The following is a 27,621-nucleotide window of genomic DNA, read 5'->3' as shown; positions in this document are numbered from 1 at the left end:
CACAGCCCCACAGCGCCACGCTGGGGCCAGCGGGGGATGGGCACGAGGGGGGGTGGCAGCACCCAGGGGGTGGGAGTCCTGCTGTGCCCCTCCTGCCTCATCTCCCCTCACCCCAGAGCTGGCCCCATGTGCCAGGTGAGAAGGGATGGGGGGCCCTGTATAGCCAACCCCCAGGCCGTGCCCCACCCCAGAGCCAGCTGCATCTCAGCACCGGCGAGGGATCCTTGTGTGAGCAGCCCCTGTGCCCAGCCCAGAGGGGCCGTGTCTCAGCGCTGGTAGCGTTTAGCTTCTTTTCTCCTGTGGGTGCAGGTGGGGGACCCGGCACGGAGGGGGAGCCGAGCCCAGCCCGCGGGCAGGGGACCGGAGCAGGCGTCTGCGAGTGCCCAGGTCAGTGTCCCCGCCAGCCGGGGTGAAGGGGGGGGAGGTGCCGTACACCCCCCGCACCCGGTGATGTCTCCTGTCATTTCAGGCAGGTCGGGGTCACGGCGCCAGCTCGGAGGAGACCTCGGGGCCGGGGCCAGACACAATGGGCTGTGCCCCTGCAACGGTGTCGCCCCCCACGGGCAGGTCAGGGGTGAGAGCAGCTCCCAGCGTCTGGGGGGCAGGGCCGGGGGTGGGGGCAGGGATCCGGGGCTGGGGGGACAGAGGCAGAGAACCGGCCTCAGGGAACGGGGGAGGGGACAGGGGCTGGGGGCTGGTCACAGGATGCAAGGATGGGGGTTGAGATGGGGGCTGGGCAGGGACTGGGGCTGGCACTGTAGGAGGGACGGGGGCTGGTAGCGGGGTGCAGAGAAGGGGGTGGGGACGGGTGCAGGGATCAGGGGCTGGCACAGAGGGGAAGGGGGCAGGGATTGGGGTCTGGCACTGAGGGGGGCTGGGCTCTAGCGGGGGGTACGAGACACTCCTGCTAACACCCCCCATCTCTCCTGCAGGGCGTCACCCCCAGGGCAGGGGCCGAGGGCGCCAACAGCACAGGCGCAGACAGCAGCGCTGCCCCTCTAGCTGCTGCTGCCCCTCTAGCTGCCCTGCCCGGGGCCCGTCTCGCTGTCGCCCCCTCAATAAAACCCTGGTCGAGGGGACGCTCCCGTCTCGTGTCCGTGTGCGGCTCCTTCACCACCACCTATGCCCGCTGACGCCTCCCTCCGGGGGCTGCCCCAAACCCTCTCTCCTGCTCCCAACAGCATGCGGGAGGAGCGGGGGACCAGCTGTCACTCACCCCTGGGAGTGTCAACTCTGAAGCCTAGTGATGGCAACTGAGGTCAGCGCCCGTAGCCAGCCGCGGGTGCGAGCAGGAAGAGACTGAGCGTGGGACAGAGACGTTAATACACGGGACAGTGACCCGGCCGTACCGCAGGACCCACATGCGTCAACCACGAGGAAAACGCCTGCCCGGAGCACGTGGGGCCGTTCCCACTGGCCTCAGGGGTCTTAACTGCAGTAACCAGAAGTTCCTTTAATGTGACCCCCCCGCCCAGCCCCCGTCACAGGTGCCCTCAGTCAGCGCAGAGCCAGCGCTCAGAGGGGAGCTGCACAGGTCACCGCCTGCCCTGGGAGGGGGGCGGGGGGGAATGCCCTTTGCTGGCTCTACTGTCCAGCCACTTCGCCGGCCGTTCCTGGCTCCGCCGGCCGCCCTGCCTGCGTCACCAACGCCACCAGCACCTCCTGCTGCCGCCTGCTTCTCTGGGGTCGGTGCCTGGCGGCTCCCCCCGGCTCTCAGTGACTGGCAGCTCCTCGCGGGGGACCTGGTGGCAGGAGCTGGGCAGAAAACGCTTCCCCAGCAAGTGATTCCAGCTCTTGTGTCACTTAAGAGAACAAAAGTCACCTTCATTGGCTCTGTCTTTGCCCAGCGGGGAGGCACCGGTCACACCCCCCGGCAGGGACACCTGTCCCCACCGCCACTCCCTCTCCCCGGGGTCTGCACCCGAGCCCCCCGCTGACCCAGTTCAGTGCAGACGAGAGCCACCCTTCGAGCAGGACAGCTCAGCTCTGCTCCCCTTGCGCAGACAATGAGGGGGCGACATTTCCTTCCCCTGCGTTCAGCACCAGAGCGATTTGTGACCTGAGCCCGGCCAGGACCCGTCTGGGCAGAGCAGGGTCCCGCTGAGCCCCCGGGCAGGGCGGGGCAGCTCCTGCAAACACAGTCTGGCCTGCAGCCTGTCCCCTCCCAGCCAGCTGTCAGGGCAGAGCACCCTCAGCCCCTGCTCACGCTGGCACGGCCGGGAGCTACGAGGGACTCAAAGCTCCTTCCCCCTTTGTGTGAGAAGCTCAGTCCAGCCCCACGCTGGCAGCCAATCCTTCAGTAACGAAACTAAAGGTTTATTGTAAAAAGAAAGAAATAAACCATCAGAGAAATGTTCAAGGGTTAAAGGAATCAGATATATGCACATGATTGAAAGTCCAGATACATCAGGTTTCTAGGAGAATTGTGGAGTTTGCAGCTTGTACAGTTCCCCTCTGGTGCACACCCAGTACCTGGATGGTCTCAGTCCTTTGTTTCACAGCTTCAGTCGCAGATAACTCGATCCCGAGGTACGTAGGTGGCTGAAGGCTGAACAGGATTGAAGACAAAGTGGATCCCTGGCCATGCTGCCTGTGGAATTTTACAGGAACCAAAATGGAGTCCAGAGTCACATGGGCAAGTCCTGGTGACTCATCAGGTGTATCCTTGGCTTCTCCCCCTGGGCCCCTTGTACCTGTGAATGTCTTAATGGACCGTTAAGCAGGCCATTGTTCTGCAGCCAGCCTGTCTGGGGTGTGACCAGACACAGCACAATTTGAAATACAGACACAGCAACCATGTCCCTAACGTCCATCACACACATAACACAGGAACAGAAACATCCTCGTCTGACTCAGCACATCACAGCCTTTCTAACAGCACCTGGCCTGGCAAATCTCACACGGATTACTATGATTTTGACACACTGATGTCAAACAATATCATACATCCCCCCACCCCCAATCCAGCCAGCGTGACAGAAGCGCCAAAAGAAGACGCACTGCGGGGAGCACTCGCCGGCACCGAAGCCGGCTAGGAACAGTTCAGGGAAGCTGAAGTCAGCCCGGAAGGGGTCTATGCTGTCTGGGCGTCGAGCCTGGCACCCGCACCGACGGAGTGGCAGAGCCTGCGCCACCTATTGGTCCCCTCCTGCTCCTCTGTCCCTGTGACCCACTCGGGCGCGTAGACCTGCAGAGCCCACGTGCAGCACCGTGGCTCCATCAGTCTGTCCAGCTGGTGCCCCAGCTGCCCCGCGTCTGTCCTGTCTCCAGCCGGGCTCCTGTCTGCCTGGGACGTCCCCTGTCACCCCTGCCCCGACCCAAGGCTCAGCGTCGTTGCTGCCCCCTGGGTGCCCCTGTCCATGCAGCCGGGGCTCTGGGGCTGGGCTGGATTCTCCGCTCAGGCTCTGTTCTCCGGGGGACGCTCCCGTCTGTCTCCAGTCTGGACCCAGCGCTGCTCTGCCGCCTGCCACTCCGGTACCTGCCCCCCAGTCCTTGCTGCCCTCTGCAGCCGGGTCTGGGGCTCCAGCCCTGGGTTCGTTGCTGCATCTGTGGCCCTGTCTCTCTTGAAGCTGGATCCAAGGCTGGGCTGGTGCCTGGTGAGGAATGACCCCGTCGCTCTGCATGGCAGAGCCTGCGCTGGTAGGTGGCACTGAAGCCAGACTTCCCAACCAGCCACAAACTGCACTTCTGAATCCCCAAAGAAGCCAGTCCACAAATACACACAGCCCCTTTGCTGCATTCCAGTCTCAGCCACTAGGTCCAGTAAAGAGACCAGTTATTTAAACTCTCTGCTCTTTACCAAAAAGGTTCTCCTGACCCCAAAGGGTCAGCCACAGCACCAGAGCAATGTAAGTCCCAGGTGACGAAGGGCCCATTGGCCATGCCGGAGCTGCCTGCACCACGAGAGGGTAGCCCCCTGAGGAGCGGATGACCCGGCTGGGGCTCCATTAAACGGGATATTAGCGACTACGCAATTGCTGTGTGTCCCGTCAACTGGTCGCCCCTCGCCAGCCTCGCGGCGCTCGTCAGGTTCTCAGCACCCGTCTCCGGAGCCGTGCTGAGAGAGATCGGGTTTGCGTTTCCAGTCTGCGGACGCTAGGCACCGGTCCCCGGAGCTCTTGCATTGATCTTTGGACCCCGCAGTTTGCCGAGCCTGCGGCGTCGCGAGTTGCAGCATGCAGCAGGTCACCGGAGCCCTGGCACTGCTCCAGTCATTACCGGAAACCGAAGGACGACGCGGCCAAGACGTAGCAACGCTGCGGCTCCGGATACGCTCCCCGACGCTGGAGCTCCGGCGCAGAGATGCAGAGACGCGGATGCACTGGTGCTCCTGGGGTCAGCGGGATAGACTGCTTCGGACTCAGGGGAGGAAATTATAGTCCTCCCAAAGGCGCAGGCTACAAAGCCCCTGTGGGTTTCCCCGTGCACCATAGAGGGAGGCGGACTCCAGGTCAATGGACTGGACCCTGGCAACCCTGGACCCCGCAGGGATTCCCCATTCCACGGTGCCCAACCCACTCTCGTCCGCGGGAACTTCGGTGCCGCGCTCATCAAAAGACCCTGCCACGGCACCGGCCTCAGACGTCGACTCGGAGCATGAGGAGTTGCTCTCGGGGAGTCCGTCGGTGACACCCTCCCAGCGCCCCAGCCGAGGCGGTGGCGGGCCCCTCGCACGCTGCCCTGCGGGACGATTATCGGTGCATCAGGAGCTGCTGAGACGGGCAGCAGCCAACCTGGGCCTTTACCCAGAGCAGCGCAGAGACCCCGTGGCTGAGCTCTGTGGTGTCCTGCGTCCACAGCCCCGTCCAGGGCGGCTCTCCCGGGCATGAAGGGGCAGCGCAGCTGACAAAGGCTTTGTGCAAACCCGGCACCTCAGGCGGGCAGAGAAAAGTGCTGTGTGCTCGCTAAGCGCTTCCAACACCTGTCCACGCCCGTCCCCGGGCTGGCTGGAGGGCGCGGCGGCCACGAGCGCCACAGGCAGGGCACCTGAGCGTCACAGCAGAGAACACGGAGGCAAAGCAGCTGATTGCCGTGGTCGAACGTGGTACTGGACACCAGCCTGCAGCCGAGTGTCCAACCAGCCGGCGTGTGAACATCCGGCAAGCGCTGGAGAAGTTCATCTACTCGCTGCCCGTCCTCCAAACGAGAGTTCGAGGCCACCCTGCAGGAGGGTGGGACGCTGGCCAGGGCCTCCTTGCCGGTGGATTCAGACGTGGCGGACGCGGCAGCGCGGGCCATGGTCTCTGCGGTGTCGCTGAGGAGAACATCAAGGCTCCAGTCGCCGGGTCTCTCGACGGACGTCCAGCCGTCTGTCCGGGCCCTTCCGTTCACTGGCACCGCTCTGTTTGCAGACCAGCCTGACTCCGGGCTGCACGGGTTAAAGGACTCTAGGGTCTTTATAGCCTGTCCTCGCCCAGGAGACACTTCAGGCCCTCACAGCAGCAGCGTTTCGGGGGCCAGTCCGGACAGGAGCCCCATAGACAGAGAAATAGCGGCTACAAGCATCACTAGGAGAATTCGCCGGCATCTGCTTCGAACCAGGCCCGAGCTGCTATCCTCGGGCAGAAAGAGACGCTTTTGAAGATGCCCCGGGGGCGACCGACCAGTTTACACTCGAGATCCAGTTTCCCGACTGTTCCCCTCCCGCCTGGCCTCTCTTCTCCCAGCCTGGATGGCCATTACATCGGGCCGTTGGGTGTTGAACATGGTGTCTACAGCTCATCTCGCTCCCGCCCTCCCCCCTTCCTCTTCAGGGACCCCTCACCTCCTCCAAGAGGTACAGACCCCCTGCCAGTGGGGGCGGTGGAGCAGGTCCCTCAGGATCTGAAGGCAAAGGATTCACGGCCTTTCCTCAGCCCAAGGGTGCGGGAGGCCTTTGACCCACACTGGCTTCACGGGCCCTAAACAAGTTCCTCCAAAAGCTGGAATTTCGCATGGTTCCCCAGCAGCCCCAGCCCCTCTGGATCCGGCGACTGGTTCGCTGCCCTCCGTTTGAAGGATGCTGATCTTCACATGGCTCTTTCCACGATTCCTGCAGTTTGCAGCAGGAGCCGGCGCTGCCAATTCACGGTCCTCCCCTTCCGCCTTTCCACGGCCCCTCACGTGTTCACCGAGCGCGCGGCGCTGGGAGCGCCCTCCGCAGGCCAGGCAGTGCAGGGGATTCCTTACCGGGATGCCTGCCTAATCAAAGGCCGCTTGAGGGCACAGGTCCATCGCGACCCTGGAATCATGAGAGACACGTGTTGGTCGCTGGGCCTGCATCACTGCTCCTGTCGGCACAGAGAATAGTCCGTGGGGCACCCTAGACTCTATTCAAGCCAAGCGCTGCGGCCCGGCACCAGAGTCCACGCTCTGGCAGGACATCTAGCCAGTCTACGGGCCCCTCTCACCATGGTAAGGGTTTGTCTCGACCTCCTGGGGCATCTAACGACTCAAACTTCTGCCGTGCGCTACGGCAGGCTGCGGTTGTGGCCGCTCCAGATGTGGCTGGGAAGTGAGTGTGCGAGGGAGTGGGGGATGGCGGGAATCCTGTCCAGGGGGTGTCTGGACGGGAGTTCGAAGACTTATAAGGATAGGCTGAGGAAACTGGGCTTCTTTAGTCTGCAGAAGAGAAGAATGAGGGGGGATTTGATAGCAGCCTGCGACTACCTGAAGGGTGTCCTAGGGAGGATGAAGCTGGGCTGGTCTCACAGTGGCAGGTGATAGAACAAGGAGCGATGGTCTCAAGCTGCCGTGGGGCAGGTCTAGGGTGGATATTCAGGGGGTGAAGCACTGGGGTGGGTTACTAGGGAGCTGGGGGAATCTCCATCCTTCGAGGTGTTTAAGCTGCGGTTGGACACAGCCCTGGCTGGGAGGGTTTAGGTGAGGTTGGTCCTGCTCTGAGCAGGGGCTGGACTAGACACCTCCTGGGTCCCTTCCACCCCTCGTCTTCTCTGGGTCTGTGACATTCGCTGCGAGGAGCCTGGCCTGCCCTTCGTCCTGTCCGCAATCACCGCGCAGAGCTGCGTGGAGCCGCGCAGAGTCTGGCCCTAGGATGGAGAATTGTATGTGACCCTTTCCACTTATTCAAGTTGAAGGGTCAAAGGAGGGATAATGTTGGCCAAAATCTTGTTTTTGAAATATATGTAAGAACAGAGCCACAAACACCCCCTTCCTACCAAAAGGCACATCAGTCTGAATCAAAAGCTAACACCTCAAACTGACTCTTGCTGTTCTACCCTTTGAAATGTTAATTCAAGTCTGTCTGCACTTGGTATAATGTTAAGATGGTTTGTAAATGTCTGTACCATGTCCACTGGCCAGTTTATCTGTTAATTTTACCTGCTTCCAATATATTTGTAAAAATCCTATTCTAAGTACAAAAGCCACACTGCAATGTAATGTGTCTATCTAATTGTGACAGACACTGTCAAAAATGAAATAAGGTTTGCTCTAAAAATAATATGCAAGTTCTTCAGCTAGGAGTTGGCCCTGAGTGATTGAAGTGTGAATGGCCGAGCAATGGAGGTGGGTGTAGACAGGGAGAGTGATTGAACAACTGGTCTGAGTAAGGGAGATCAAAACAGACATGAAGAAAACACCTGCCTCACCTAAAACGCTTGAGGGAAGAAGAAAGAAGCAAAGATGATCAAATGGCCGAAGAGGAGCCCACCCTGATCACTTTGGAGCCAGCCCATTTCAAAGGACAAAATCTGATCAGGCTTGCAACAATGTGGGTGATTGAGGATCACACCAAGAATGCAGTTGCAGCATGACAATGCAATACCCATAGACTGACATGGGGTCCTTTCCCTATAAAATGGGACAAGAAGATGAAGGCTGGAGGTTCGGGTCTACAACATCACATCAGCCAGGAGTACCGATGCGCATCGGCAGAACCTTGCTCCTCATCCTCATGCTCTAGTCACTGGCCAGTGACTATCATGAGCACCAAGAAGCTGGTAACTATGACATCTGGAAGATCCCTATGTATGTCTGTCTGTCTCTATCTGTGTATGCCTGTCAGTGTGTGTGAATGTGAATGAAAGCATCAATTGAAACATGTCTCTGTAATTTGTAGTATTGATATAATGTTAATACTGTTTTCCTAGTGTTTACATTATTATTAATGCTATTTCACTAAGTAGAGCACAATATTAATGTTATTCCAGTGGTGATACTTTTCTTTTCTTTGATACTATCTACAGAAGTTTCTGTGTTCACAATAAATGCGGCTTGTTGCCTTATCCCCTAATAAGATCCTGTAATATTTGTTATTTGGGTAACAAGAGGCCGTACATGGGGCGAGTGCAGGCGTCTCTCCATCGCTGCTGTGCGGCTCGGGGCAGAACGCCGGCAGGACGATGCCGGATCGACGGGAAAGTGGGAAGCGACCGTGGGCAGGAACGCGGGAGGAGGGCGCAGCTGCACCGTGTCCTTGAGAAACACGGCGTCAGGCGGCTGCGAGGTCAGGACCTTTCTCCCTGACATGCTGCGTGCAGAGCTGACGCTGCTGGACACGCAGCTTCCAGGACACGCGCCTGAGCGAGCAGGAGGCCGGGTTGGAAGGCGGAGCTGTGAGCCGGGACAGGAGCAGGGTCAGGTCCCCGGGAACCGGCTCTAGTCGGAGCGGAGACCCTTTCTGTGCCGGGCCTGGGGGCTCATCTGGACTAGAAAGATCCAGCTGAACACGTCCGGGGGGGCTGAGGGAGGGGCTGGGGGGCACAAGCAGAAGCAGAAGTGGTGAGAAGATCAGATACCTCGAAATCCATTCACCCGACCTCCTCTCCAGCCTCGCCCTGCCCCCTCCATCTCCCCCTCTGCAGCCAGGTGAGAACCCAGGCGTCCTGGCTCCCAACCCCCTCCACCTCCCCCCCCCCCCAGTGACACCCTCAGCTCCTTCGAAACTCTTTATTTTGTGCCTCGTGTTTGTTTAGTGTCAATCGCAGGAATTTGGGAAAAACCAACGAAACCAAGTGGCTGCACCCAAGGCAGCCCCGCCCCCGACCCCTCCGTGCGATCACCCCTCGTGCCTCCCCCCGTCCCACGCAGACCCCTTGCTTGCCCCTCCCCTGAGCTCTGATTCACCGAGTGGGGCCGGCGCATTCACACCCGTCTGCGCCCCCTCCCCCCCCGGGGCAGAGACATGGGCTGGTCCCGCCGTGCCAGGCTGGGAGCTTGGGGAGACCATGTCCCGATGGGAGGCTGGGGGGCACCAGGAAGCCGGGCCCCTGGGGAACCTGCCTCAGGCTGGGCCATGCAGAACCAGGACCCCAGGCTCGGCTGGGCCACGGGCTGGTCCCCCCCCCCCCCCCCGACCTCCTTAGCCCCCGACCCCCTTCCACCGACTGACCCTGGCAAAGGGGCAGAAACGGGGGCTCCGAGCTGGTCGTGTTTCATACTCGCTGTGCAGGGCTGTGACGAGCAGCCGTGCCCCAGCAAGCCGGACAGCCAGACAGCCGCTCCCCCCAGACAGATGGACGGACGTGCAGACCTGGGCGTTGGAGAGGGGAAGTTTCCAGCTGTGAAAACTCCAGATCCCCCCACCCCCGGCTAATGCAAGACTGGAAGGGGGCCGGATGCCTGGGGTCCCACATGACACCCCCCAGTAGTGACTCCTGTCCACATGCACACACACACACCCTCCCACCCCCCCCTGGGAGGACGGGCTACAGGGGAACATGACGGGGGTGTTTACAGGGCCCAGACACCTGGGTTCCCAAGATGAAGAGCCACTTAGTGACCCCTCCCCCACCCTCTCAGTGCCAGGAATAGGGAAGGTGAGTGGGGGAGGGGTGCATGTCCATGCCCGGATGCCTGGGTCCTCTGGCAGTGCCGCCCTGGAGCAGACGTCACCGAGCTGCACCCGCCCCTGTGGGACTCTGCCCGGTTACTGGCCTTGGACTGTTTCCTTATTGCAGGGGAATTACCCCCCCCCCCCCCGCAGCCCCGCCCCAGAGATGTGACACGGGGGGTGGGGGGGGCACCACCTTTGCACAGACCTGGGCAGCTCTGGGGGCAGGTTTGGCTACACCAAGACCCTGAGAAAGTGCTCTGGGGGAGGGCACCTAACACGGGGGAGGGGGTGAAGGATCCCCTCCCCCATTCTCCCCTCAGCCCCAGACATGGCCAGCCTGAGTGACAGGTGCCCACAGTGCTGACGGGCGAGGCAGGGGCATTGGATGGGGAAGTGGGGGCTGGAGGGGGAGGAAGGGGGTGAATGGGGAGGGGAAGTGGGCAGCGGCTGGCCCAGGTGATAAGGGAGGGGGAGGGGAAGTGGTTGGATGTCTCTGGCCTAGGGCAGCCGATGGGAAGCTGTGGGGCGGGTTCTGCTGTGGGGCCTGCAGGGGAGGGGAAAGGGGCTGGGCAGGGAGGTATCGTTAGCAGTGGGAGAATCCAGCCCCCCCATCCCCCAGGTGCCCCCCAGCCCTTCCCCTCCACTGCGCCAGAACCGCCCCGCACCACATCACAGGGGACCAGCGCGGCCAGGACACCGCTGCGGGGAAGCTCACAGCCCTGGGCTCTGGGTGCACAGACGCACACGCACACACACACACACACACAAACACACAGCTCATTATTGCCAAACCAGCCAATTGCAGCATTTCCGGCCAGGGTCTCTGGTCTGTCACAGGCGGGGGCCACGCTAGAGGGGCCCATTGGTCAGAGCCAGCGGGAAGGGGCCCGGCCCCCGAGCCAGCCAGTCCCTGCCCTGGGGCCAGATCGGGGCAGGCGCCCCCCAGAGGGGACAGGCCGCGGACCCCATTCCCGGCCGCCCTGCCAGTGCATGGGGTCACTGGCTGTGCTGGGCCGTGGCTGAAAGCTGCACTGGGGGGCTGGGGGCTGAGGGGCCACAGGCACGTCCGCACAGGGGCATGGGGGGGATTTGCCCTTGTCTCTGGCAGTGGCGGGTGAGGCTGGCCCTGGGCTGGGGCACATTTGAAAAGCTGCCGGGGGTGGAGAAGAGCCACAGAAATGGGGTCAGGCGGGAGGGAAAGGCCTGGGGCAGAGACGCTCGGGGGGTGCGAGACCTTCCCGGGGAGAAACCCGGCGCCGGCAGGGCTTGGAGCCGCACCAGAGCCAGCGGCTGGACGCGGAAACCAGCCAGACCCCGGCCGAGCTGCGAGGCCCCTGGGTGACACTGAGAGCGATTAACGTGGTGCCTTGTGCATAGGAGAGCCCCAAAAACCGACGCTCATCGCCCCGCCCCCCATCGCCCCAGCCCCCATCGCCCCGGCACCCATGGCTCCCCCAGTGCTGAACAATGGGCCCCAGCTCAGCCCCGGCACAGTCACGCCCTGGCTGGTGGCCCGAGAGCCGCGGCTGGTGGCTGGCAGAGGTGCCAGGCCGTGAACCTCTCACTTGGCCTTTCCTGGCCCTGGCAGCTCTGGAGCCGCCCAGGCCGAGCTGCACAGGGGGCGTTTCTGAGCCCAGGGCTACCCCCAGACTCCGACCACCCTGCCCGCGGGAAGGGGGACCCAGGGGCTGGGCTGCTGCCTGCGCCTCCCCCCAGCCAGGGGCTGCAGCGCACAGCTCCCCGCACTCACCCCCACCCCGACAGCCTGCCGCACTCGCACGGTGCCCTCCCATCACGGCACCCCCCCTTCAGGGCACCCCCCCCAGGCTGGCCATCGGTGGGCCTTGGCTGGGTTCCCTGGACCAGGGCAGCGTCGGCGTCTCCGGAGTCTTTCTGGACGGGCGTTAGCCAAGCCCCGGGTCTTGGTCTGGGTGCAGGGGTGAAGGCGACGCTCCGGGTGCAAGGGACAGGCCGGGCTAGAGGCGTGAATGGCCCCTCTGGGGTGAAACCTACGGATCCCCCTGCCCTGGGGCTGATGGGAGCCGGGCCCCATTAGGGAAAAGCCCCGTGCCCCATCCCCCGCCCTCAACCAGCCCATCCTCCCATAGCACCTGAAGGGGACGTGGGTGGGTGCGGTTGGAGGGGGAGGGGGAGCCAGGAGGCCCCATGGGGCTACCCTGCCTGTGGCTCCAGGTCCCAGCAAAGACCCCCCCCGCTCGGATCCAGGTGGGTCCCACTGCAGAGACCCGCAATGGGGCAAACCCCGCCAGGCGGGCGGCTCCGGGCGCGGGATTCTCTTGGCAGGTGAGACCTGGTGGCAGGAGCAGCTGGGGTGCCAGAGACCCACACCCCAACACAGCACAGAGACACTAGACACGCGCACAGCGATACGCTGCACACACAGATGACGCACGTGCACACACACATACACACGCACAGCCACACACACACAGACAAGGCACATGCGGACACACGTCACAGCCCCGGCCGGGGTTCCATGGGGAAGAGGTTTCCGACAATGCTGTCGCTGTCGCGTGTCCCTGGCGCAGTTCCCAGGGGCCGGGGCAGGTCCCCACAGTCGAGTGCCAAGCTCTGGAAGGCCGGGCCTGGACTGGCCCAGGTCTGCCCCGTGCCCTGTGCTCAACAGCCGGGTCTAGCTGGGTGGCTGGTCTGCCCTGGCCGGGTGCTTGTTGGTCATGTTCCCCCAGGCCCTGATTGGGGGGGGAGGAGGGGAAACGTAACTGGTGTTAAGAGTGAGCTGGACACACTGCCGGGGTCGCTTGTGACGGTGCCGGGCAGCGGCCGGGCTCAAAAGCCTGGGCTGACATCTGGTGTCTGTCTCAGGGTGCTAACACTCATGCTTCAGGGTCTTGGATGGCTGCCAGCAGGGGTCAGGCAGGGATTAACCCCCCCCCCCCCCAGTGTATTCTGGGTGGTGTTTTTGTCTCCTTCCTTGCAAGCGCCGGGCTGCCTGGTTCCTGTTCACATGCCCAGGGTCTAGCTGGTCGCCACGTATGGGGGGGAATCCTTCCCCCCCATCAGACTGGCTGGGACCATGGGGGATTTTCCCTCCCTCCAGCGTGGGGCGCGGGGCACGGGCAGGGTTATCTGGTGTCTCTCACTTACACATCCCCCGGCCATCGCAGGGCCTGGGCCACTGGTGCCCCTGGGTCCCTCCGTTCTCTGCCCGGGGCAGGCTGGGCTCCTGGGGCCACTGCGCTTTGCTCTGAGTTCGGGGCTGGCTGGGCCGGGGGGACACGGTTCTCACACTAACGAGCTGCTCCCGCCCGGCCCGGCTGGCTCTGAATGCAGGAGATCCCGGCTCGCCCCATCTCCTGCGTCCCGAGGCCCCACGGCTGCGCTGCCCCCCCAGGTGGGGCACACGGCCCGGCTGCGCTGCCTCCTGCGCACACGCTGCAGCCGCTCTGGGTTCAGCCAGGAGCCACCTGGGGAGAGACCTCGGGGGGGTCGTGGCACCACCCCACCCCCCCGCGGGATCCCGGCGTCTCTGTCTCCCCACAGCAGACAGCACAAGGGGGCTGGATATTTGGGGGCTGGATCTAGGGAGCCTTGGCTCAAAGGGCCTCAAATAGACACCACGACGCCCCCTCCCCCATAGACCCCAGAAACACCGAGCCAATCGGGGGGAGGGGCTTTTAGTGAACTTGGCAAAGCGGCTGTGACAGGGCAGGTGGGTCTGACCCTTCGCCCAGCAGAGACACCCCCCCCCCCCCCGATACAGGGGTCGTCCCAGCATGCACCAGGGCACTGGGGGGCATCATCTCCTCAGCTGCTCGTACACGTCCCGCTGTCCGGGCTGCAGCGTCTGGGGGAAACAGGGAGGCATGAGCCAGAGATGCCCCCACCCTGGGGAACTCACCCCTCCACCGGGCCCGGACAGCCCCCACCAGGCCTTGACAACCCCCACCCGGCCCATCCCTGCCCCATCCGCAGCTGGGCACCCCTAGAGGTTTTCACCAACCGCGGGGCTCCCAGCCTTTCACGTGAGGGGGGGACCCTCCCGCCGGATTCTGCCCCCCCACTGCACTGTGGGGATGTGATAACCAGCCCCGTTCTCAGCCACGGGGCCTGTACTGGGGGCAGCTCCGCCCCCCTACCCCAAGTTTGGAGCCCCCGAGATCGGCGCTTACCTGGTACGTGGGGCCGGTGTCGGGGGGGCTTCCGGGCTGGGCCTGGGGCAGAGAATGAGGCAGGTGGGTCATTAACACGCGCCCGAGAGACCCGCCAGTGTAGCCCGGGGGGCCGGGAGCTGACGCGCCCTGGGAGACTGGGACGTTGCTGCCCCCAGCAGAGAGTGAGAAAGGAGAGGGCTGGGGTCGGGAGTGAGGGGCCCAGCAGAGCTGGGGGATGGGGAGAGGGAGCCCAGCACTGGGCTAGCCGGGGGCTGCGGGTCGGGAGTGAGGGGCCCCGGCACAGCTCTGGGAAGGGGGCGCCAGGCTGGGGTCGCAGGGGCGGGGCTAAGTGCCTGTCACTCACCGCTGGCCCCGCCTGCGCTGCAGGGGGCAGGTTCTCGTACACTGGGGGGGTCGTGTCACTGCTCTGGGGGGTCTTGCTCTGGCGGCCATGACCTGGCGGGGGGGAAATCATCAGAAATGCTGGAATTGGGGGCCCGGATCCCAGCCCCTCCCCGCCTTAGAGAACCCAGGAGTCCTGCTCCCAGCCCCCTGCTCTAACCACTAGATCTCCAGTCCCCTCCCAGAGCCTGGCATGGAACCCAGGAGTCCTGGCTCTCCCGGAGGCGGGACAGGGAGGGGCTGTTACTCACAGAGGAAATAAACCAGGCCCCCGACCAGCCCCGCCCCGGCCAGCGACCCGATGACGATCCCGGCGATGGCCCCGGCTGACAGAGACATTCCCGGGGCTGGAGTTGGAGACTCTGGAGGAGAGGAAAGAGAAGCGGGGGGCGGGGGTTGGATCAGGCAGCCCAGCCATAACCCCCTCATCCAAAGGTGAGGGCCCAGGCAGTGGGACCCCCCAGCTGTCCCTCCCCCCAGAGACATTGGGGGCAGCTCAGCCAGGGCCCCCCTGAGCCTGCAGGTTTGGGCCCATCAGCACCCCGAATACGGTGGCAGGAGGGTCTGAAGGTCAGGAACTGGGATGTCTCCTGGTGCTGCCCAGTGGTGCTAGTGCCCCCCAGTGCCCCACGCCCAGCGCTGGGTGCTGGGGGGTCTCAGCTCTCTCTGGCTGGTGTCGGGGGGATTCGGGAGGTGATGGGGCTGGACGCTACATTGACAGATCCACTGCCCCACAGCCACAACAGAGCCCCCCAGCCCTGGGGGAGACGGATCCCAGCCGAGCCCCTGTCCGTCCTCCCCACACCTGGCCCTAGAGAGGAGCAGGGCTGAGCAGGAGAGGGAGGGACCATGTACAGAGACACACCATGGCCCAAGGGTCCCCCGAGAGTCACTGGCAGCCTACGGCCCGGCTCCCTCCCGTTCCCCAACCCAGCCCAAGCTCCACCCCCCCCCCCCGGGAGGGGGTTTTAAGGTGCCGGACAGGGGGGCCGCGCTGGGTTCAGCCCCAGGGACTCACCTACGACCCGCACGGCGACAGACGCCCGCGCAGTGAGGTTGGTGTCGGGGTTGTGGGCCTGGCATGCGAACGTGCCCTGCTGAGCCCAGCTTGTGAGGCTAAAGGTCCAGCTGCTCTGGGTCTCGTTAGCGTCGGTGCCGTTGTGAAACCAGCGATAGCGCGAGGGCGGGACAGAGTCAGAGACGCACGTCAGGGTCAGAGGGGACCCCAGGGCGTGGGTGATGGGTCCCTGCGGGTCTATCCTGGCAGAGCCCGGCCCATCTACAGAGAAGGAGGGCATCAGAGGAGGGAGGACGCCAGTGAGGGATCCCCATGTAAATAGCCCCCGCGCCACACACCAGAGGTGGCTGCATCTCCGCAGCTGGGCGATGCCGGCAGGGCTGGGGCAGCACAGCCGGGGGACGGGGCTACTGTTACTCACAGGCCACCGTCACGGTGCTGGGCTCGCTGCGGTTGGTGCTGACGGGGTTCCTGACCTCACACTGGTAGGCGCCAGCATCGCCCCGGCTGACGTTCAGCACCGTGAGGGTCCGGTTGTCGGGGGACAGCTCCAGCCGCTGATCAGTCACGAGGTGCGACCCGTCCCGGAGCCAGAGCAGGGTGTCGGCGCTGGGGGAGCTGTTACACGTCAGGGTGAAGGTCCCGTTCTCCAGCACCTGGGTTTGGTTGGGCGTCACCGTGGGCTGGGTCAGCATTTCTGTGCGGGGAACGGAGAGAGCGTTACCGTGTGTCCTGCCCCTCTGTCTGTCCGTCCGTCCGGGCTGGGGGAAGGTCCTGGTGTCGCCGCCCCATGGCATTGTGGGAAGGTCCCAGGCCAGTCTCCTGCGGTGCTGTGGGAAGGCTCCTTCGCCCTGTGCACCTCAGAGCTGCCGAGACGGGCGTCGCCTTCTGGGCTCCGGCAGAGGGTCCCTCTCCGCGGCGTCGAGTCACAATTATTGGTGCCTCCCCAAGACTCTGGCTCCCAGAGTCCCGTGATGTTCGGGACACTCTCGGCTGTGGTTCGAAGGGAGACGAGGCGCCGGCTCTGCACCCACAGCAGGATTCTCAAGCTGAGCCCATGATGGTTTGTGGCTGACAGGAGGGTCACGACCCCACAAGGCGCTTGGTGCTGCCAGCATTGCCCCATGGGCACGGCCCTGTGCTGGGTCCTTGCCCCCCCCCCCCCGACCCGACGGAGCTGCCGTCCCAGAACCGGGCCGTGGGGCGGTGGTGGCACCATGGGCAGCCTGCCAGAGCTGCTCTCACTGACCCGGGGAGATCAGGGGGACCCAGTGGGGGGGGGTCACACGCTGGCCTAGCTCCGTCCCCCATTCCTGCTCAGCCCCAGAGCTCAACAAGGGCCCCACAGCCCCAGACACCCTGGGTCTGCCCATGTCCCACGAGAGTCCGACGGGGGAGGGGGCGTCCGGAGCCCAGCAGCAGGTCCAAGGACACCCGGCCAATCTGTGCCCCCCTCGCTGGGGCAGGATCGTCCCCCCAGTCTGTTCCCTCAGGGCCCCCGTCACCCTGTGCACTCCGAGCTCCCCCCCCCACCCTGCTGGTGCATGTGGATGGGGGAAGGGGGAACCGGTAAATCCCAGGAGAGAATCAACAGAGCAAAGGAGGAAACAGTGGCTCAGACAGACGGCCCCTCACCCCCCAGGAGACTCTGCCCGGGCCAGCAGGGCCCCAGGTCTCAGGTGGGGACATGGACCTGGGCTGGGGCTGGGGCCTGGAGCCATCCCGGAGGCCGATGCTGGCACAGACCCCCCCACCCCAGCAGTGCCATGGCCACTAGCCCGGCCAAGAGGGAACTAGCCCGAGGCGCTGGGCGAGCAGGGCAGGGAGTCGCTGTCGGAGCTGCAGTGGGGCGCAATAGGGGCCCACAGAGGACGGAGGCCATGGGGCAGGTGCAGCGCAGGCAGAACAGAGCCAGGAGGGTGAGACGGGCAGAGAGCAGGCACACAACGCGCTGATAGCAGGGGTCGGGCGTCGCTTGGAAGCCGACAGGCTGCGTCTGGCCCAGCTGTGGCGTGGCTGGAGCAGCCCCTGCAGGACAGAGGCCACGGGGTGGGGCTGGGCCCTGCACAGCTCCGAGCGCAGAGGGACGTGGCTGCAGACAGTGAAGTAGCAGAGCCCGCACGGGGAGGGGATTGGTGCGGGCAGTGGCTGGACAGCCGGGGTCTGACCCGCACTGCAGACAGGTGGGGGCGACTCGCCTGGGAGCTGGCTGGGGGCTTGTCTACACTAACCGCTGCAGGCTCCGTGCAGACGCCTCCTGTCCGAGGGGAGAGCTTCTCCTGCCGGCGGAGGATCCCCGGCCCAAGAGGCGGTGGGTGCTGATGGAGAAGCCCTGCCCGCGGTAGCGCTGTCTGCACTGGGGTAGGTGGGTGTCTGCGTCATTCAGGGGCACAGGACGGAAGTTGGTCTGCAGACCAAGCCCAGGGGAGCCTGGCCGGGGGGCGGCAGCTTGGCCGGGCTCTGGCTGACCGGGCCGGACTCTGCGCTGACCGTCTGGTCTCCGCACAGAGCGCTGGGCTCTCCAGGCTGCTGCCGGGGACCGACATACCCGACTGCTGTGCCAACGCTGCCCAGCGTCCCTGCCAGCCCGGGCCGAGGGCGTCAATCCCTGCGGTGGGCACAAGGCTCCCAGGAGCCCAGCTCCCCTGGCCGGGCCAGGCGGAGCTCCCGGGTGAGGCAGGGGCTGGAGCCCAGGGGCTCTGTCTCAGAGGCAGGGACGAGGGTGTGACGCTGGCTAAGCAGACGCAGCAGCTCGGGCTAAAGCCGCAGGCAAGTCACCGGGTGCGAGGGTGGCAGGAGCGGCACAGCTCATGGGGCGTTCACACCGTGCACCCGTCGGTGTGGATTATCTCCCCTGGTCTGTAACGCGCTGGTCTGCGTTAGGTACACCCTGTGCTGAACCGGCCCCAGCTCGACAGGTGTGTGAGCGTCCAGGTGTGAACTGACGGGTGTGTAAACGTGCCTGAGCCCCAGTGCAGGATGTTTGTGACGCTCACGTGTATTTACAGGACCTTTGCCCATCACCCGGGACTGGCCCTCAGAGCTGTGGAGGGAGCAGCAGGGGAACTTCAAAGCAAGGGCCGGGAAGCCACAAAGGAAATTCCCAGCCCGTCTGCGTTGGCTACTCAGCCCAGCCCAGCCCTGGGGTGACGCTGCCTGTCAGCTCCTCTGCTGGGAACCAGATCTACACACCCGGGTTGGAGGGAATGACCCTGCGTCTCTGCACGGATGGATTCTGACCGGGGGATTGTGAGCGAAAGGACAGAGGCGCCAGAACCATTTTGGGCAACCCTGGGAGACTGATGGGAAACTAGCAGCTGGGCCATCGCTGCTGCCGTTTGGACTGACAAACGCTGGCTGCCCTGTACCGTGTGTTACCGGAGACTGGCTGCAGAGCCGAGGGGCATTTCTGCGGCTCCTCCGTAAGCCGGGCGCAGTGATCCAGGCGTCCCATCGGTTCCTGGCTGGGTGAAATCTAGTGACAGACCAAACCAACAGCGCGTCCTGTGCCCTGTTTTCTGACAGTCTGACCTGAGACTGGCACTCACAGCTGTGAGCCGGGCCAGCCAGCGGGACAAGGGGACCCCTGGGGTCCGGCACGTCGAAGGGTCCCCGAGGGGCTGTCCTGGAGCTGGAGGCGCAGCACAGGGCCGGTGGCTCCATGACACCCTCCCCAGCTGGGAGCTGGCGGTGCCGGGGGTGGGGCGGCTGCGATGCCAGGGCAGAGCTGAGCTGCAGATACTCGCCCAAGGAACGAAACGGCAAATATCAGCAGAGGGCAGCAAGGACTGGGGGGCAGGTACCGGAGTGGCAGGCGGCAGAGCAGTGCTGGGTCCAGACTGGAGACAGACGGGAGCGTCCCCCGGAGAACAGAGCCTGAGCGGAGAATCCAGCGCAGCCCCAGAGCCCTGGCTGGAGGGACGCGGCACCCAGGGGGCAGGAACGACGCTGAGCCTTGGGTCGGGGCAGGGGTGACAGGGGACGTCCCAGGCAGGCAGGAGCCCGGCTGGAGACAGGACAGACACGGGGCAGCTGGGACACCAGCTGGACAGACTGACGGAGCCACGGTGCTGCACGTGCCAAGACAGAGGCGGGCGTGGGGCGCGGTGCCCGGCTGCTCACCCAGCCCCAGGCTCTCCAGCCTGGCGCCGCAGTAGCCGTGCGTGAGCCGTTGTGGGCTCTGCAGGTCTACGCGCCCGAGTGGGTCACAGGGACGGAGGAGCAGGAGCGCGGACGACGACCCCTCTGCCTGGGTCTGCATCCCACTGTGACACCACGCGCCCCGGTCAGGTCAGAGCCGGCAGCGTAGAGCTGCTGGGCCGGGCTGATCACGGGGGTCAGGCCCGTGTGGAGCAAACACGAGCCGGTCACGCACCTCGACAGGGCAGGGAGAGCCCCACGCACCCGACGCCAAATAGCCAGAGCTGGCGTCAGAGGACAGGGCTGCCCTGGGGTGCGGGGACCCGGCCTCCTGCAGGACCCAGCCGGAAAGGGACCGGTGTGCACAGCCCAGCTCCGCTCTGCAGGAAGATCCGGGGTCAATGGCTGAGCCAGGCTGAGCCGGGAGATGCTCAAGGGTGGATCAGACACAGCAGCGGGTGTGAGGATGTTCCAGGCCCGTCGCTAGAAGCTGGGGCAGGTGCTGAGAAGCCCCCGGCTGAGCTGTGGGACTCTCTGTGACGACTGATTCCTGGGCATTAAATCCGGGGGCAGAGAAGGGCCACAGAAGGGCTGCAGGAAATGCCTTGCCGGAGTGACCGGCAGAGCTGGACGTGTGCGGCGTGTCAGAGCCGGGGGGGGCTGAGAACAGCGCAGCAGCACCTGCGTGGGGAGAACGCACCAGGCGCGGGAGAGCTCCCGTCTAGCGCACAAAGGCCGGACACGGGACGGCTGGACATCGAAGGCAGACACGGCCCAGCTGGGAAAGGCCCAGACTGGTCCCAGCGAGGGCCACTGGCCACTGGGCTGAGCTCCCGAGGGCTGGGCTGGACTCTCCAGCGCGGATCCAGGCTGGGGCCTCTCTGGAAGATGCTTCCCCCAGTGCAAGTTCCGGGGTCGGCCCTGGGGTAACTGGGGAGTGTCTGGCCTGGCCTGTGCAGGAAGCCAGACTAGGCGGTGGAATGGCCCCTGCCGGCTCAAACGCAGAGTCTGTTAATGATTTACTGACCGGTCACAGCCTGCCTGTTACCTCCAAACCAGATCCGCTTTGTCCGCAGGTTCCTGGCAAATGGCGTGTGTGGGGAGGGGCTCAGGGGAACAGGCACACGCAGGGTGCAAAGAGCGGCCGCAGGAGCTGTTCTAGGGGTTATAAGCCACCCGCTGTCCTGCCCGGCTCTCCAGGCCCCTCCACCCACCAGGGGCACTGCCGGGCAGAGATTCTCCGCCCAGGAGGCAGCAACTGCCCTGAGCTCCTGCTTCCCCCAGGAAGTTACCCATTAACCCCTCGCTTGCTTCTCCAGGGACTTTCCTATCAACGGGGAGACCAAATCTCCAGTTTCCCAGGCCTGGGCCCGCTGGGGAGTCGATACCAGGGCTCACAGAGGGAGGGGCTCACAGCTCCCGGGTACCAGGGTGGGGGGCACGGGACATGGAGGAGACGGTTCCCCGGTGTGATCTGAGGGTGGCTTAGAGACGCTGTGGGCTGGCAGTGCCACCCCCCATAGGGTGTCTCACTGGGGGCCTCTCCCTGTCACAGCCTGGCCCCAGGGTGTGTCTAGCCAGGCACCGAGGACCCAGCTGCCCCCCACTCCAGGGTGACGCTATGGCAGGAAATGTCAGCTGGGAGCAGGGGAACTGGCCAGCCGCCCTTCCCCCGGTGCCACCAGGAACCCGCCTGACCCCCGCCAGGTAAATGGGAGAGGAAGGGGGAGGGGGGCAAACACCCTGCACAGCTGGTGCGTCTCTGCTGCAGTGCAAGGACCGCCCCCCCCACAGGAAGATCCCCCAGCTCTTCCCATCCCCCCTCCCCCGGATCCCAGCCCAGACTCTGCCCGTCAGGGCCCGCCCCCCGGCATCGGGCCAGCCGCTCTGAGGAGAACAGGTGTTCGGGCCAGGGGTCGGGCTGGGAGCTCTGGGGGCAGGGAGGGGCTGTCAGCTCCAGCCAGATGCCTGTGGGTTGGGTGCTCGGCTGGGCTGCATGGCCTGGGCCTGGGAACCGCCCTGGGGAGACGCTAGAGCCAGGGGTCAAGCTGCCCTACTCCAGGGTGGATTTGCCCCATGGCACGGCACAGACCCCGACCAGAGCCGGAACCGTCGCACCAGGCACTGCACAGACACGCTGAGATGGTCCCTGCCCTGAAGAGCTCCCAGTGCAAACAGCCGAAGGCAGGATCAGCCTCCACGTTACCCTGGGAACCGGGCTAGGAGAGGGGCAGGGACTGGCCCAGGGCACCCAGGGAGCCAGCGGCAGAGCTGGGAATTGAACCCAGGAGTCCGGGCTCCCACAGCACAAGAAGATGAAGCCCCAGTTTCTCGGCAGGTTCCCAGCCAGGCAGGGCCCAGGGGCGATGGATGGGCAGAGATAAGAAGGGGGCAGTCGAGGGCAGAGGGCGCAGAGCGGTTCCCCCCAGGCAGGCGGCGCGGAGAGATGGCCGGGGTCACACAGAAGAAAGCAGACCCGGCCGGAGGAGGCTGGAGCCCAGAGGCCCCGGTGAGGGGCCCGACAGAGCAGGGAGCCGGGAGGCGGAGGCGCAGCCGGGGATACTCACAGAGCAGGAGGAGGAAGGCGAGGCGGCTGGTGCTGGTGCTGACCCGGCTGGAGGCGTCGCACGACCAGGCCCGGTGTCACTGCGGGCGACGCTGGCCGGGGGAGGGGGCGGTTATCCCGGCTCAGCACCAGGCACTCGCCCAGCCAAGGGGCTGCCCGGCCTCAGCCAGCGGAGGGCGCCGGTGCCGGGGTCACGCAGACGAGAGCTACGTGGTCAGTGACCTCCCCCGGGCAGGGGCTGTGCACCCCACCTCGGGCAGCGCCAGCTCCTCTGTGGGCACACGGGGGGGCTAGCGGGGGCAGGGCCCTCCCCCCTCCGGCAGCCGGCACGAGGAGTCCAGCCACCCTCGCACCATCTCGTGATCCACACAGGGACATGCGAGAGCCTTCGCCCCCTTTGCCCCCCCAAAGGTGGCTGGGCCGGGTGCAGAGACTCAACTTCCTTCTGCCGCCACTGCCCCGGGACCGGGCCCCATGGGCTGAGTCAGGGATGGGGCGGCCTGGCCCCCCCAGAGCTCCAGGGTCCCCGTCAGCCCCAGCAGCAGGGCTCCCTCTGCCACCAGTTACCGGGGGGGAGAAAATACAAACAGCCCCGCGCACCCCTGGAAATCCAGACACAAACTGATCCCAGCCCCTGGCTTCCCACCAGCGACAGGCACGGATGGGGCTGGGGGAGCATCCGAGAGAGGGAGAAGGGGAGAATCTGCCCCCCCCCCAATATCCCAGCATCCCCAAGCAACTGTCACAGACGCAGGGACTGCACATGAGGGGGGAGGGTCTGTGGCTCAGCTCCTGCTCAGACACCCGGCTCCCTCCCCACCCCCACCCCGGACCCTTCTCCTCTGCCCTGAGCAACCCTTCCCCCACAGCCCCCCAACACCAGACGTTTCCCTCCCCAGCGCCAGGGGAGACGCCCAGAGCCCCATCGCTGAGGCAGAGATAGAGTGTGGGGGGGGGGGGGCCTGGCCCAGGGTCAGCGCAGCTCCCGGGGGTGACACTTACCGTAGACGCGCAGACCCACTGTGATGATGCTGGAAGGACCATTGTTCAGATCCATCTGCACCGTGTAGTTCCCGGTGTCGCTGAGCGTTAACCCCGCGATGTTCAGGGCGCAGCCGGGCCCCGCTGTCTCCCGCCCCGTGTGGGCCGGGCCGTTGCTCTGTGCGGGGGGGTTTGGGATGTAAGTGAAAATCCGTCTGTTGTCATCAGTTATGATCGCGGATCGGAACCACTTGCAGAGCAACACGTTCTGTGCAGGCGGCTGCGGGGCCAGGCTGACGTCCCCCCCCACCGCGGGGCTCGGCGGGGTGATGAGGATGGGCTGGGCCGGCGCCGGCTGGAGGCAGGAGCTCAGGACGGAGGCTGCGGGGGAAGCAGAGGCCGGAGCGTGGCGGGTCAGTGGGGTCTGGGGGGACACGACCAGCGACCGCCCTGCCAGGGGAGACCCACCAGCCGTGGGGCACGGGGCAGACCTGGGCCGGTCCAGGCCCGGCCTCCCAGAGCTCGGCACCGCCTGGGGGGACCTGCCCGGCGCCTGGGAACGGGACCCCCAGGCTGGGTCTGCGCCAGGGACACGGAGGCAACGACGCCGCAATGGCGACAGCATCGTCCTCCAAGGGAGCCCAGCAGGTGTGTGCAGCGGGTCTGGGCGCGTCGGTGCCGGGTGCGGGTCTCGGGGCCCAGCTCTGCCTGTCGCTGCCCCATCGCAGAGCGGGGCGGGGGAGGGGCTGTCGATGGCTCCGTGAATATGGGGGCCAGGCGGACGGGCACCCCTGGGGGTGCAGGGGACCCACCCTGGGACTAACACCCCCGAGGGTGACCCCGCCCTCTGCCCCACAGCTGCCGAGCCCCCCTGACCCCCCTCTCACCTGCCAGCAGCAGCCCCACCCAGGGGCCGCCCCACGCGGAGGGGTCCCAGCTCCCGGGCAGGCGCCCCATGGCCCTTCCCCGCCCGGGGGTCGCTGATGCGGTGCCTTGCACAGAGCCCGGCGCGGGGCCGGCCGGACGCCTGGGTTCTCGCGGGAGCGGCTGTGCCCGCGGCCGGGCTCTGAGCCGCGGGGCGGGCGGGGCGGGGACTAGACAGCTCAGGTCCCCCTCCCCGGGGCCGGGCTAACTCCGAGCCTGCCGCCCTCGGGCTGGGATCCCTCCCCCGCCCCCTGGGAGCGACCTGGCACCGGGATACCTCGGGGCGGCACATGGGCTGTGGCTGGGCCGGGCACCTGCACCAGCGCAAAACACGCCGGGTCCGGCCGGCAGCTCGGCACACTCAGCCCGGCTGTGTCGGCACCGGGGGCAGCTCGCAGGGACACACTCGCCCGGCCGGGTCTGTGCAGCGCCGGGCACAGTGGTCCCGATCCGGGCTGGGGTCTCTCGGTCTCCGTGACACGCGTGTCCGGGCTGGGTATTGACAGCCCCAGACCCAGGCGACGCCAGAGGCTGCCCCGACCCAGACTGGCCCGGCCGGTTCCGTGCGTGGGTCACAGGCGGGCACGGAGCTGTCAGAGGGGAGGGGCCCTGTGCGGGGGGGGGGTCAGAATCTCCCCCGCCCCCCCGGACTCTGGCCCTGGGTTTGTTTCCAGGGAAAGGGGGGTTCCTCCCATTGCGATTCCCCTGCGCTGCTCCCCCGCCCCCGCGTGTGTCATCGCTGCCCTGATCTCACCTGATCCAAACAGGATCCAGCCCCAGCTCCCCTCAGCCCGCCAGTATCCCCTTGGCCCCACAGCCTCTCGGGGCCCCCTGCCCCCCTCACACGGGACCCCCTGCTCCTCCCTCCCGCGCCCCCTGCCCCCTCCCCCCCGACGAGCCGGGCAGCCTGCGCCAGCGGGGGCGGGTTCTGCCCCGGGATCCCTCGGAGGGTTATTCTGGCTGCGCCCCTGACCCTGCGCCCTGCCCCCCAGAGAGCACAGCTGAGCCCTGGCCTGGGAACCCCCGAACCTGCTGCTGCTATGGGGCACCCGGAGCTCACAGCCCCACAGCGCCACCCAGGGGTCAGCGGGGGATGGGGACTTGGGGGGTGGCAGCACCCAGGGCGTGGGAGTCCTGCTGTGCCCCTCCTGCCTCATCTGGACGGGGGGGACCCCCGGATCCTGGGGTCAGGGTGCCCCCTCACCCCAGAGCTGGCCCTGTGTCCCCCAGTGCAGCTCCTGGGGAACTGGGTCTCCTGGGTTCTCTCCTGGCCCTGGGAAGGGAAAGGGGTCTAGTGGTTAGAGCAATGGCCGGTCTGGGGCCAGGACTCCTGGGTTCTATCCCGGCTCTCGGTGTCATTCCACCTCGCTGGGGGTGCCCGGGCTGGCTGGACGGCTCTGGAATGGGGAAGCCCTGGGGCACTGCAGGCTCTGGGCGTCAGCCCAGCCGTAACCGCTCTGCACTAATCCTTTCTGCTCTGTTCCTGGCAGAGTCGTCAGGGTGACAGGCACCGGGACGGCAGCTGCCGGGTATAAAGGCTGCGGCAACCCCCAGACAGCGCAGCCCAAATGGAGCAACTCCCGCGTCTCTTCCTGCTGCTGCTGTCTGTAGGCATGGCCCCCGGCTGGCCCCATGTGCCAGGTGAGAAGAGATGGGGGGCCCAGTGTAGCCAATACCCAGGCTGTGCCCCACCCCAGAGCCAGCTGCATCTCAGCACTCGTGAGGGATCCTTGTGTGAGCAGCCCCTGTGCTCAGCCCAGAGGGGCCGCGTCTCAGCGCTGGTAGCGTTTAGCTTCCTTTCTCCTGTGGGTGCAGGTGGGGGACCCGGCACGGAGGGGGAGCCGAGCCCAGCCCGCGGGCAGGGGACCGGAGCAGGCGTCTGCGAGTGCCCAGGTCAGTGTCCCGGCCAGCCGGGGTGAAGGGGTGGGGAGGTGCCGTACACCCCCCGCACCCGGTGACGTCTCCTGTCATTTCAGGCCGGTCGGGGTCACGGCGCCAGCTCGGAGGAGACCTCGGGGCCGGGGCCAGACACAAAGGGCTGTGCCCCTGCAACGGCGTTGCCCCCCACGGACAGGGCAGGGGTGAGAGCAGCTCCCAGCGTCTGGGGGACGGGGCGGGGGCGGGGCCAGGGATTCGGGGCTAGGGGGACAGAGGCAGAGAACCGGCCTCAGAGAACGGGGGGAAGGGGACAGGGGCTGGGGTCTGGTCACAGGGGCAAGGATGGGGGTTGGGATGGAGGCTGGGCAGGGACTGGGGCTGAGGCTGAGGGAGGGAGGGGGGCTGGTAGCGGGGTGCAGAGAAGGGGGTGGGGACGGGTGCAGGGATTAGGGGCTGGCACAGAGGGGGAGGGGGCAGGGATTGGGGTCTGGCACTGAGGGGGTCTGGGCTCTAGCGGGGGGTACGAGACACTCCTGCTAACACCCCCCGTCTCTCCCGCAGGGCGTCACCCCCAGGGCAGGGGCCGAGGGCGCCAGCAGCACAGGCGCAGACAGCAGCGGTGCCGCGAGTTCCCGACCCGGTGCCGGCAGCAGGGCCTGGCGAAGAGGCTGCTGCTGCCCCTCTAGCTGCCCTGCCTTGGGTCCATGGGGCACTGAGCAGAGCCAGCGGGGGCATCTCGCCGTCGCCCCCTCAATAAAACCCTGGTCGAGGGGATGCTCCTGACTTGTGTCCGTGTGCGGCTCCTTCCCCCCCACCTCTGAACCCACTGTCAGGGGCAAAATCGCCCAGTGACGCCTCCCTCCGGGGGCTGCCTCAACCCTTCCCCCTGCTCCCAACAGCACGTGGGGAGTGGGGGGAGCAACTGTCACTCACGCCTGAGAGCGTTAACTCTGAAACCTAGTGATGGCAGTTGGGGTCAGCACCCGTAGCCAGCCATGGGTGCGAGCAGGAAGAGGCAGCCTGGGTGCCCCGATGACGGAGTGGTGGAGCTGGGGGCCAGTGGGGGCAGGAGGAGGTACCCCACTCCCAGCAGAGGGTTTGCACAGGAAGGGCCAAAGGGGGTGACCGTACAGAGGTCAGAGGCTGTGAGCCGGGGGTGATGGGGCTGGAGGGGACCTGGGTGATACCTTGTGTCTACCTCTGCCAGTCGGGGTCACAGCAGCAAGGCCAGGTTCAGTATCTAGGGCCTGTCGACAATAGACCCAAAACCAGCTCCAGCCCGACCCAGCACCCGGGACAGTCACAGCCACCCCTGGGCGCTGCGAGAGGCCGCGCTGCCCCGCTCGCCTGCAGAGACTGAGCGTGGGACAGAGACGTTAATACACGGGACAGTGACCCGGCCGTACCGCGGGAAACGCCGGAGCAGGACCCACACGCGTGAACCACGAGGAAAACCCCCTCCCGGAACACATGGGGCCGTTTCCACTGGCCTCAGGGTCTGAACTGCAGTAACCAGAAGTTCCTTTAATGTGACCCCCCCGCCCAGCCCCCCGTCACAGGTGCCCTCAGTCAGCGCAGAGCCAGCGCTCAGAGGGGAGCTGCACAGGTCACTGCCTGCCCTGGGTGGGGGCGGGGAAATGCCCTTTGCTGGCTCTGCTGTCCAGCCACTTCGCCGGCCGTTCCTGGCTCTGCCGGCCACTCTGCCAGCGTCACCAACGCCGCCTGCTGCCACCTGCTTCTCTGGGGTCAGTGCCTGGCGGCTGCCCCCGGCTCTCAGTGACTGGCCGCTCCTCGGGGGGACCTG

The 27,621-nt window shown here is 65.7% G+C and overlaps 1 protein-coding gene and 1 long non-coding RNA gene across 2 annotated transcripts in view; one reads left to right on the top strand and one right to left on the bottom strand.

Annotated features, from left to right (window-relative positions):
• The window catches only part of LOC137149857 (carcinoembryonic antigen-related cell adhesion molecule 6-like), an 83,403-nt gene extending 59,354 nt beyond the window's left edge, over positions 1 to 24,049 (bottom strand). Inside the window, exons 1-5 of the mRNA XM_067543477.1 lie at positions 23,903 to 24,049; positions 23,037 to 23,396; positions 15,750 to 16,025; positions 15,342 to 15,589; positions 2,466 to 2,481 (exon numbers count right to left, since the gene is read on the bottom strand). Coding sequence (XP_067399578.1) covers positions 2,466 to 2,481; positions 15,342 to 15,589; positions 15,750 to 16,025; positions 23,037 to 23,396; positions 23,903 to 23,972 — 970 coding nt within the window. The 5' untranslated portion in view covers positions 23,973 to 24,049. The remainder of the gene's footprint in view (positions 1 to 2,465; positions 2,482 to 15,341; positions 15,590 to 15,749; positions 16,026 to 23,036; positions 23,397 to 23,902) is intronic.
• A 1,438-nt stretch (positions 24,050 to 25,487) lies between these two features.
• On the top strand, positions 25,488 to 26,021 carry LOC137149859 (uncharacterized). Its single transcript, XR_010918853.1, has 3 exons — positions 25,488 to 25,580; positions 25,755 to 25,832; positions 25,916 to 26,021. It is a non-coding gene; the product is annotated as an uncharacterized lncRNA (long non-coding RNA).
• The last annotated feature ends 1,600 nt before the right edge of the window (positions 26,022 to 27,621 follow it).

This window comes from Emydura macquarii, unplaced genomic scaffold (assembly GCF_026122565.2).
Source record: "Emydura macquarii macquarii isolate MOO-44397 ecotype Brisbane River unplaced genomic scaffold, CSIRO-AGI_Emac_v2 contig_864, whole genome shotgun sequence".
Lineage (NCBI taxonomy): Eukaryota > Metazoa > Chordata > Testudines > Chelidae > Emydura > Emydura macquarii.
The sequence above is the reverse complement of the archived record's forward strand: the minus strand, read 5'-3'. Positions and strand labels throughout refer to the sequence as shown.